Source organism: Arvicanthis niloticus, chromosome 2, assembly GCF_011762505.2.
Source record: "Arvicanthis niloticus isolate mArvNil1 chromosome 2, mArvNil1.pat.X, whole genome shotgun sequence".
Classification (NCBI taxonomy): Eukaryota; Metazoa; Chordata; class Mammalia; order Rodentia; family Muridae; genus Arvicanthis; species Arvicanthis niloticus.
Genome location: NC_047659.1, coordinates 91,556,083 through 91,567,122, shown reverse-complemented (window position 1 = coordinate 91,567,122; position 11,040 = coordinate 91,556,083). Strand labels below are relative to the sequence as shown.

General features: G+C 44.2%; 1 protein-coding gene across 3 annotated transcripts in view; it reads left to right on the top strand.

The window, feature by feature from the left end:
- The first annotated feature begins 789 nt into the window (after nucleotides 1-789).
- Vps39 (VPS39 subunit of HOPS complex) overlaps nucleotides 790-11,040 on the top strand; it is a 36,427-nt gene continuing 26,176 nt past the window's right edge. The window contains exons 1-7 of one of the 3 annotated variants that reach the window (XM_034494065.2): nucleotides 790-1,014; nucleotides 3,768-3,833; nucleotides 7,274-7,306; nucleotides 7,763-7,827; nucleotides 8,503-8,545; nucleotides 9,786-9,880; nucleotides 10,742-10,840. In XM_034494065.2, the coding sequence (XP_034349956.1) occupies nucleotides 942-1,014; nucleotides 3,768-3,833; nucleotides 7,274-7,306; nucleotides 7,763-7,827; nucleotides 8,503-8,545; nucleotides 9,786-9,880; nucleotides 10,742-10,840 (474 nt within the window). In that variant the 5' untranslated portion in view covers nucleotides 790-941. The remainder of the gene's footprint in view (nucleotides 1,015-3,767; nucleotides 3,834-7,273; nucleotides 7,307-7,762; nucleotides 7,828-8,502; nucleotides 8,546-9,785; nucleotides 9,881-10,741; nucleotides 10,841-11,040) is intronic. The other 2 variants (XM_034494066.2, XM_034494067.2) reach the window with 2 other exon arrangements.

Here is an 11,040-nt window from a genome sequence, read left to right as displayed (position 1 = left end):
GTATGCAATCCCTAAAGGATTATGCTGGGGATAAGAAACATTAGCCTACAATGGTTTTTGTGTCCAAGTGTATGAACACACCTTGAGGTTCATACTATTTTCCAAAGTTTGAGTAAAGTTGGAATGAGGCTTGAGGCTGCAGTTTTCAGAAGTTGCTTGTCTAGGCACTAGGAGAAAACCACCGGTCTGCATCTTTAACAATGCAAACTTAAGGTACAGCTAAGAATTAGTTGAAATGTAATGATGCTACTGAAGCAATCAATCTATTGGCTGGCTAGAGTATGTCAGACTTGCCAGATGTTCACAATTGTATTAGGCCTTACTCTTAAAAAAGGTTCTGCAGAGTACGAAAGTAAGGCTTGCAACAATCCGTTTCCTCAAGAAAAAGAAAAAAAGCCACCAAATTTCTGAAGTGGCATATCTCCAACCGAAGACTGACACCAAGGCATAAGTTCCTATTTCCTCCGTGGTTGAGTGGGCTGGTTTTTGTTTGAGACAGGGCCTCATATATCCTAGGCTGGTTTCGAACTTGCAATGTAACTTAAGATAACTCTGAACCTCCTGAGTGCTAGGATATCTGAAGTGTGCCACCTCTCCTGGCACCCAACCCAGTGAGCTAAATTCCTGGTCGGCGCAAGGTCTTCACTAAGTTGACTGCCTAGAACGACGGTAAAATTAAGATCTGTTTCCCTCCTTATATCACAAACACCAAGCAACTCTGCGCAGCTTATACGATAAGATAGGAACTCGGGGAATGGGGGCGGAGCTTCTGCAGCGGAAGGGGCGGGCTTAGGACAGCAGGAAGTCCGGTGGCGAAGATGGAGGTGTTGCCGAAGGCCCTATAGCGGGGTCCCTGGTGGGATCCGGGTCTTCCCAGTTTTCCGATCGCAGGCTCCTCCCAGCAGCAGGGGCAGGACGGCGGCGGCGAAGCTCCCGCAGCCATGCATGACGCTTTCGAGCCGGTGCCGATCCTGGAGAAGCTTCCCCTACAGATCGACTGCCTGGCTGCCTGGGGTGAGCCTCGGGGTCTCGGGCCAGGGAGGCGGCGGCCCCTCGCGCCAAGCTATAGAGAGGCGAGGCATCTGACCCTGTGGGTGGGGTGCGGACTCAGACTGTCAGAGAGGGCGGACGTGACCGAACTGTCCACCCCGGGCAGCTTGCTAAGGAAGGACAATCCATTTGTGGATGCTCTGCTCTCTCTTGTGTGCTGTGCAGTTGGAGGCTGAGCACGCTTTATTAGTTGTGCTCTGTTGGGGTCCATTTCGATTCCTAAGAAGTCTTGAGTGGAAAGGGCAAAGCCTGCCAGGGACTTAAACTTGTCAAATGATTGTGGTGTTTTCTAGGTGAAAGACAATGTTAGCACCGTATGCTTCAGAACATTTAGTGTTCACTTAGTTTATTTTTCCTTTCAGTAGATAGCTCATATACTCACTCTAAGTGATTGACTGCCCTGTATCATGAGGTGACCAAGTTACCTGACTGAAGTGGAAGAGCATCATAGTAGACTGCTATGAAACCTAACCCGTATGACCTTGTATACTTTTTTGGGGGATTGACTAATACAGAAAGCGAGGTCAGCATCCTATGTGTTTTGGAGTTCAAAAATGTAAATCTTGGCTCTCAGGCTACACTGAGTACTTTTCCACGAATAGTTATTACCCATAACAGGCTAAGTAAAAATAATTGAGTCTTTTCTATTAATGTCCATGTCCTAGATATCAAGGGCCCATACAAAGGTAAAGTTCAGAATCTTTATGTGGAGTTTACAGTGAGTAAGGTACCGTGATGGACCATGTGGAAATGTTGATGGTGACCAGTGTGCTGAGCATCTATGATAGCACTTTCCAGCCATCCTTGCAGGTTCTTTGTGGACTCCTCAGAGGGATTCAGATCTTTGTTTTATTCTGTGCTGTTCCTCTTTGAATAGCCCCTAGCCTCTGTAAAATAGTAACCCCTCTGTAAGCTGACGTAGTCCTTTGGATTAGGGAGAAAATAGAACCCAATTTCAAGAAATCTCAAGAAAACCTCATTTCCTAGAGGCAGGTGCTCTCAATAGAAAATAATACATGGAGAGATTCATTTCTCCTTTGTTTCATCAAATATGTATTAGATACCTACTTGTACCATTCTCTCCAATGGACAGGAATGAAAGGATGGATGAGAAATATTATCTGTGTACCCAGAACACTGTAGGGAGCAAAAGCATAAGGACAGGTTATAACAGCAGAAGTATATGCTTTCTATTTCAACGTGTAGGGCGAGTATTCAGTTCAGTCTAAGACATACATCCAAGCAAGATGAATGCAGATGCTTGCCACATGCTTGCCTTAGCTTGTCACAGTCATTGACTCTGCTCCTCTGAGAGAGACTCATTGACTCCACATTGTCAGAATAAAGAGTTGACTTAGCTATGCTTTTCAAGAACAGCTTTGAAATGATAAGTAGCTTTTGTCCTGCTTTGACCCCCTCACCAAAGAAGAAATGCCCTTGTCTCCTAGATGACTAAGGTCACTGTTGGCTACCTTTCAGGCTTTCGATAATAATTATTGCTGCGTCAGCACTAGCAATTATTGCTCCTTCCAGTCATTGCCCCTTTTGTATATGTTGGTCTCTTACCTGGAAAGTTCATCTAGTAATCAGAACATGAAGAACTAGACAAAATTTAAGCTGGAAGACTGGCATGATTCATCTGTCTTCTGGGCAATGGAAATGAGGACGTTGATGGTCTCCCTGAACTCCACTTACATAATCCAGCTGCCTTTTAGCAGTGGGATGTCTAATAGCATGACCCCAACAGAGACAGTTTTGGTGTTTTGGTTTCTTTTTTTTTTTAAAAAAAATACAGAACTATTATGGGGATATGTTTTTGCTTTAATCCCAGGTGTGTGACATGGGGCTGCTTCAGAGTGTCCTCTGCAGCTGACTATGGTTTGCCTTATGCAGGGGTGTGATTTCTGCCTTTGGTCCTGCAATTATGTGACCTTTGGGATTCTGGGGACTTTTCAGATTGTATATAAATGGTAGGGCCCTAAGAGGTGGGGTGGATTGTTGTTTGGTGGTTGATTGCTTTCTGTCTCGATTTGCTAAGTAGTAGTTGCAAGCAAAGAAGTTAGATATCCTGAAGGCAAAGATCAAACTTGCCTCAAGGAACTCAGTGCCTCAGTCATCTGCAGGACGTAGTCTATTGATAATGCACCTCCTTTCCTTTCTGTCCCTTTCCTCTCCTATGTAGTGTTAGTGGTTTGAAAGGGTGGAAGAAAAGGGGTGGAGAAGGTGGAAGAGAGAAGAACCCAAGTAGTAAAAGGCAAGCCCCTGCCCCTGTCCCTCTAAGCTTCATTTTAAACAATGAAGCCAAGAACATTTCTTACCTGCCAATATCTCTAGCCTAAAATAGTCTTGCTTGGCAGCCTAGGCTGGTTTAAACTCTCGGAAGTCCTCCTGCCTTAGTGGTCCCAGTGCTGGGTTTATAGGCACAATCTACCATGCCTGGCAAAATAGTATTTTCAGATGGTTTTATTTTCTGAGATTTTCTTTCTCTCCCTTCCCCTGTCCCTACTCCCCCTTCCCCTCCTTCTTTTTGGCCCCTTCTGCTGTCCCCACCCCACCCCACTGCCACACACTCTGGGAATTTAACCCAGGGTTTATATATATGTCTCACACTACTGAGTAGAGGTGCTCTACTACTGAGCCACAGTTCCTCAGACATCCAAATTAAAGAAATAGGGTGTAAACAAACGCTAATTACCTTTCATTGGGCTCTTTTCTAGAGGAATGGCTTCTTGTTGGAACCAAGCAAGGGCATCTTCTTCTCTACAGGATTCGGAAGGATGTTGGTGAGTGTCAAACAGCAACAGCTGGCTTGTGATGTGAACGAAAGCTTTAACTAGTTAGACTTACTACTTAGTGTATGGGTATGAGAACAGATTCTTAGCCATAAAGGGGTGACTAGGAAGGAGGTCTATGGAGAAACATGAGAATCTCCTGGGATCTGTTTTAATAAATGGTTTCCTAGCCTTCTCTGGTAGGTAGAGCTGAATACCAGCCTCCTTCTTATTGAGGTTATTCACTACCTAATAAGAAATGGTTTTGATGGGAATACGAATCCTGTGTAAATGCTATATAGTGGTAGGCAAAAAGAACAGTAGCCATTGATGTGGATTGCACTAACTTGTGAGGATAGGCTAGGAAGGCGGATCTGGGTTTGTGTCCAGTTTACTTCTTGGCTATGTGACTGGTGAAACCTTTCTGATACTAGCATTGTCGTTTATAAACTTTGAAAAAGTTGTTGGAAGCACCTAAAGCAATAGTAGGCTTGAAAAACCTTTGAAAATCAAAGTTCTTATTGTGACTTTGTCAGTACTAATGTAAAATAGTAACTGAAGTATGTGAAACATCTTCTGTTAAAGACTGTCCCCCTTCCCTGGTTTTATATCTGTACTTTTCCTTATGGAAACGAGATGTTTGGGAAGCTGGAGAGCGCTGACTACAGCATGTGTCCTGTAGCCTTGTCTGTGTGTGTGTGTGGGGGGGGAGGGTGGTGGTAGTGGTGGTGTGCCTTCATGTGTGTCTGTGATTATGTACACATACATACATACCTGATCTCCTAGAGCTGGAGTTATAGGTGGTTGTTAGCTGGCAGACATGGATGCTGAAAAGTAAACTCCAGCCCTCTGCAAAAGTAGCAAGTGCTCTTAACCACAAGCCATCTCTCCAGCTTCAGCAAGTACATTGTTTTCAACCTACTCTCTATGTCCTTAGTAATTTAGGTTAAGAGTAAAACAGTCTTTCAAGCCAGGCGTGGTGACTTCATGCCTCTAATTGCAGCATGTAGAAAGCTGAGGCAGGAGGATTGCTGCAAATTCAAGACTAGCCTGGATTATATAGTTAGTTTCAGGTATGCAGGCCTATGACTGTCTCAGGAAAATGCATGTATATTGTTGAGGTATGAGAGATGCACTGACTGATTTTCTTTTTCATATTAAGTTTTGCCCGAAAGACTAGATTTTCAGACCCCTTGGGATATTGAGTAAAATTTTCTTATATTTTGCTTTGCTGTTTTGTTTTTATTTCTTGTTTGTTTGTTTGTTTGTTTTTGAGACAGGGTCTTGCTATGTAACCCTTGCTGTCCTGAGCTCACTTTGTAGACCAGGCTGGCCTCAAACTCACAGAGATATGCCTTCCTTTGCCTCTCAAGTGCGGGGATTAAAGGTGTGTGCCACTATGCCTGGCTGTGTGTGGGGTTTTGTTTTGTTTTAATGAAGTCACTTCAAAGGAACAAAACTGACAGTCTGTCAGGATTGGTCATATGTTATAAGGCTAGAGCTTTCAACGGGAAATGAGAATTGTAGCCGGTCAATGTCTCCCCCACGCTCTTGCTGCCTTCTCAGACCTTAAATTATTTAACTCATCCAGCCATAGAAGCCATAGCTAGTGCTGTTTCAAAAGCTTCCCCATGCTGCACGCTTGCAGCTTCCACTTGAGAAGGGAAACTGAAGCAAGAGGCAGATGGTGACATGGGGAGTTTGGGAAGAGGAAGGGAAAGCAGGAGGATGAGTGGGTGCAAAGGTGATTCCAGGCAGACATGCCTTGGATGAAGCATGACCACAGGCAGCTGCAGGAACATCCAGGAAAGACATGTCAGAGAGACATTTCACTCCTTCCTGTCACAAGGCAGTTGCTAAGAGGGGTGGCCAAGAGATCTCAGGGTTCTGCTTTCAGGCTCTCTAGCACTGAGCCAGGGTTGCTTTAATGGCTGTCTCCAGCTTCTGAAACCTGCTGTGGGTACCCAGAAAGCTACCACATCTCTTCTTAGAGTGAACCAACTTCCCACCTACTGTCATTTGAAAGAACCTGGAGGGTCCCTCTCCACAAATGTCCAGACACATAGGGAACTCATCTTCTAGCTTCCCCTTGAAGCAGAGTAGCCTCAGACTCCACAGTACACAACTGGAATGGCCAGTGAGCACAAGGCTCTGGATCCCAGCCTCTGTGATGCACAAGAACCAGGCCTGACCAAGCTCTGGCACCCCTGAGGTCTCATCCTTAAAGATTTTTCCATTGAGGTTGGAAATGACAGTAATGAGTGTGATGTTAAATATTCTAGAATGGAATATGCTGTTAGTTGGAAAATTTGTGACTTGGTGAAACTATTTTTCCAGATGTTGGTACATAAAGTTTCAAATCATGTGTGAGTAAAAGGGCCATCCAATGCGTCAGACAGATCGGGGCTCTTAATGTAACTAAAGGAAAAGCTCATTGGTGTGTCTGAGGTTGAGTTCCCATTTGAGGAAGCCCCCTTCATTATGTTTTGGTATATTATCAATAATGAAGATACAGTTACTTGAAAAAACAGAATATTGTTCTTTTCCAGCTATATACATGTAAGAACATTTGTTTGTCAAACACTGGCTGTTCCATCAGACACCTCAAATATGATTTTGGAACGTGCCATAGTGCCACATACTTGTAATCCTAACACCATTGGAGGCTGAGGCAGAGGGACAAGAGCTCCAGAGCATCCTAGACTGGATAAGAAGGCCCTGTTTCACAAATCCAATGAGACCATCCAAAGACAAACAAACCAGCCATTGAGGGGCCAGTGAGATGGTCCAGTGGGTGAAGTGCTTGACTGATGACCCAAATTCAATCCCTGGAACCTGTGTAAGGGGAAAAGGAAAGAACCGACTCCACGGTTGTTTTGTTTTGTTTTGTTTTGTTTTGTTGGGGTTTTTTTTGTATTTTTTTTGTTTTTTGTTTTTTTGTTTTGTTTTGGTTTTTTGTTTTTGGTTTTTTGTTTGTTTTTGTTTTGTTTTTGTTTTTGTTTTTGTTTTTTTGCCATGACATATGTGTGTTCCTGCTCCCGGTAATAAAATAATATTAGGAAAAAGTGAAAACCCATTTGACAATTCATGCTATAATCTCTACATTCAAGAGGCTGAGGCAGGAAGATTGCAGTGAGTTCAAGGGCAGCCTAGGCTATGTAGTAAAATCTATGCACCCCCCCACCGTGCCCCCCACTGCCCTTAAGGCTACAGAGTAAGGCCTTTTCTTAGAAAATGTGGGAATAGTAATACCAGCTCGTTGAAGTTAGTTGTGAGGTGATACAAAATACAGATTAACTCAACCCAGCACTTTATGTCTAGTCTCTGTCTCATATTAGCTGTATCATTGCTCTCATTTTGATCAGTAACTTCTGCAGCTAAGTGTGTTTCCCCAGCAAGACTGGGCTCTTGTGTTTTTATGGTGTTGACTGTCTTCCACTTTTTTGTAACAGTGCCAGCAGATGTAGCCTCACCTGAAAGCGGCAGTAAGTGTAGATGCATTCCCCTGCTCTAGCTTGGAGATGGTACTGTTTGCTCTGTCCTCGTGGTGCCGGATGTGTCTCTGCTGGGGTAGCTCTAGGTGCAAGTAGACTTTGTGCTGGATCTCAGGGCTTGGGCACTCACGTTTGACCACACTTTATCCTCTTCCTGTGAAGCACTTGGCCAAGGTATTTTGTGGGGTAAGATCTTCAGACTCCAAGTACCTGCTGCATTGGGAAACATTGTGTGATCTTCTCTGCTGATGCTTGAATCCCTCTGCTGTAGCATTGGAGTTGAAAGCCACCCACAGTGCTCAGTAAAGACAGCTGCCTGTTTAGACCTCTGACTTGTAGTCTGTTAGGTGGTTTTAGAGATTCATCGGGAGAGCATATGATGCCACATTTTTGTTGTTTTAGATGTATTTCTGTTTGGGACTACAGAGGTTTGTTTGTTTTCCATAGGTTGTAACAGGTTTGAAGTAACACTAGAGAAGTCCAATAAGAACTTTTCCAAAAAGATCCAGCAGGTAAGTGGCCATGAACATTGCTATAAGAATTATTTGGCTTCTGTGAGGCCCTGCTGTGTTAGTCTGTTTTCGGTACTGTAATGCAATAACTGGAGCAGCCTACTTGAGGAAGAAGAGATTGACTGAGCTCACAATTCTAGAAGTTCAAGACTATAGTGCTGCCAGCATCTCAGCCATGATGAAGCCTTTATGACAGGACACATGCAACAAGGAAAGGTCACATTGTCAAACAGGAAGCCAAAGATGATTCTGAAAGAGACTTGACCTGTTCTAACAGCCTTACCTCTCTTGAGAACTAACTGAAGAATCCCATGAACACTAACCCACTTGGCTAGTTACCAGTGACCTATAGACTTCCTACCAGGCCTTACCCCTCAGTATCAACAGCCAGGCTCCTAACAAATGCATCTGCTATTGGGGGATACACTGAAGCCCTATCCAAAGCTAGAACTTGACAATGTTATTTGATTCTGAATTCTTGTCTCTCCACCCCCTTTATATAGGGAACCTCTGCCTATGGTCAAGTGCCTGAATCCTTTGTCACAAGCAGAAACCATGGTTACACATAAAAATGGTTCAGGTGTCTGTAACCAGTACAGACCCTTTAGTCTAACTTAGTCTTTGTCCACCTTACCAGAAATGTTTAATTGAGTCTAATGATTTGCTGTTTTACAGATCCATGTGGTTTCCCAGTTTAAGATCCTAGTCAGCTTGTTAGGTAAGAAAAAGGGCTATATTTGTGTTTCATATGTTAATTCAACAGTAGTTTACAATGAGCTGGTGTCTTCTAACCAGATACAGCAGGGCATATGGGTAATAAAGGCAGCATCTGCCATGAAGTTGACCTCTGTTCTTCAGTATTCTCTATTAGTGATCATCATGCCAAAATGTAGAAAGTAAGTGGTGGTTCATCGGGTGACAGCATTGTGGGATCTGAGGAGTGGGAAGGGCTGACGCACTTCCACAGGAAGAGAGAAGTAGGCAGAAGTTCCCTGACTGGCAGGGGACAACTTAAGCAAGACCATCATGTGGCAGGTGCTCCTTGTAGCCTGACTTAGGACACGTGGTGCAGGATGTCCCAAAACTAAGCAAGAGGCAGATGGGGCCAGAACTGTGAGAGCCCTGGCTTGCAAAGCCATAGTTCTGTAACAGGCAGCTGCAGAGGCCGAAAACTAGAAATTTATTTCAGGCCCTGTACTATTTAGCCAGAGGCTTAAACAGCAGAATCACTTTAAACTTAGTTCCTGGATCTACAAAACAATTACCCACTGAATCTTCACCATAGGAGGCAGCTCTAGTTCAGATATCCAGGTAGTCCTGCCTAATTTTGGTTACCTCTGGTCAACTGAATGAAAAAGAGGGCTGGCAGTAAGATATTCTGAGAGACTGTGCTCACATGCTGGTGCTGTTGGGTTATAATTGTTGTATTGTTAGTTGTTTTTAATCTCTTACAATGCCAAATTAAGCTTTATCAAAGGTTATATAAATATGAGAGTAATACAGGGTCTAGTGCTCTCCTGATTTGCTCACTGACTGATGTTTCACAACTGAGTGGTTCATGGGAGACCACTGTATTACTTTGTTAGTCTTGCTTAAGCAGAAATCCTTGTCATGGTTTATACAAAATCCAGAGAGGATTTCTTTTTTGTAACTAGAGCTTCCTAGCATATGTAGCTCAGAAAGTTATTTCCTGGGTAAATCTGCTGACATGTTTCCACGCCTGAGAAGGACAAGTGCAGTATGGCTGAAGTCAGTGCAGAGCAGAGTTGTAAGGGACAGAGCACCCGGGTCAGAGGATGTACTGATGAGAGTCCAGAGTAGGTTGTTGTTAGTGAAACCGGAGGTGCATTCTCACCCAGGCTCTACAGTTCTCTCCTTGTAGGTGGTACTTTTTTTGGTTTTGTCTTAAAGACTATATTAAAGACTGGCTTAGTGACATTGTACTTCCTCTCAAACAGAAAACAACATTTATGTCCATGACTTACTGACATTTCAACAAATCACTACAGTTTCAAAGGCCAAGGGAGCATCACTGTTCACCTGTGACCTCCAGGTGAGTGTGCTTGGGGAACTTTGGCTTTGTGACTCCAGCATCACCATGTTCCTACCACTCCATGGAAGAATGGCTCTGACATCCAAACCCCACACCCTTCAGAGAGAGTATTTTGCTTTCGATTTTATTAGATGAGGTATGAGATGCAAGATTTGCATTCCCCATGTGCTAATTAAAATGCCAGATGTCTGTGTGTCAGAAGGGGACTAGCCAGAGGGAAAGACGGTTGTCAGATAAACATTAGTAGGAAAGCAAGACCTTAAACAGCATCATGAACTTGTTCATGGTATTAAATTGACTTGTTCTAAGCATATTGCCATGGTGTTTTCATTAGGGAGTTTTCGTTGTTCAAAAAAGACATCTTGTTTCTGCCAATTCATCATCCTTCTGTCCTTTCGACTCCCCGGCTTCTTCTCGGCTGGGGTCACTGTCTTCTCGGCTGGGGTCACTGTTAGCTTTTGGTGGCTCCCTTCCACTTGTTATTGCTCTATGCTTGTGGGTTTTCTTTTCCAATTCTTCCTAAGAATTACAAGTGGGTCTGCTGTCACCAACTCATGACAGCCATGGGCAAGAAACATTTAAGGAAAAGTCAGTTGTGGGAGAGAGCACAGTTATAGAATGGGAAATCTACTCTGGGCTTTGTTTCTGAATTGGGAATGTTGACATGGAGAAGTAATCATGAATCAGATGTGTCTTAAGTATTTGACAGAGTGGTGTTCCTCCACCCAATTTTGGCAGTGGGGCTTTAAGGTGCAGGGGATTTGCAGATTTGCATTCAAGCTGAGGCAGACCCTCTCCAGTCTGCTTGGCACTGTGCTATGGAGTCATGAAATCCTCATTGGCTTGGGTGTCTCTCCTCAGCACACTGAGACGGGTGAGGAGGTGTTGCGGATGTGCGTGGCGGTGAGGAAGAAGCTGCAGCTGTACTTCTGGAAGGACAGAGAATTCCACGAACTGCAGGTAAAGTCCACTGTGCCTGCTGTGTGGGCAGAGGTGGGAGCTGGTGCTATAGCTGGCCCAGAGCCTCCTGTTTAGATGTAGTGACGAACCCCAGCTTGAGGTTCTCACCAGGCAGACGCTGATGCAGAGTCCTGGGGCTTGCTGATTGGTGCCCACTGCTGTATAATTCCACAGCATCCCTGCACACTGCTCTATCTTAT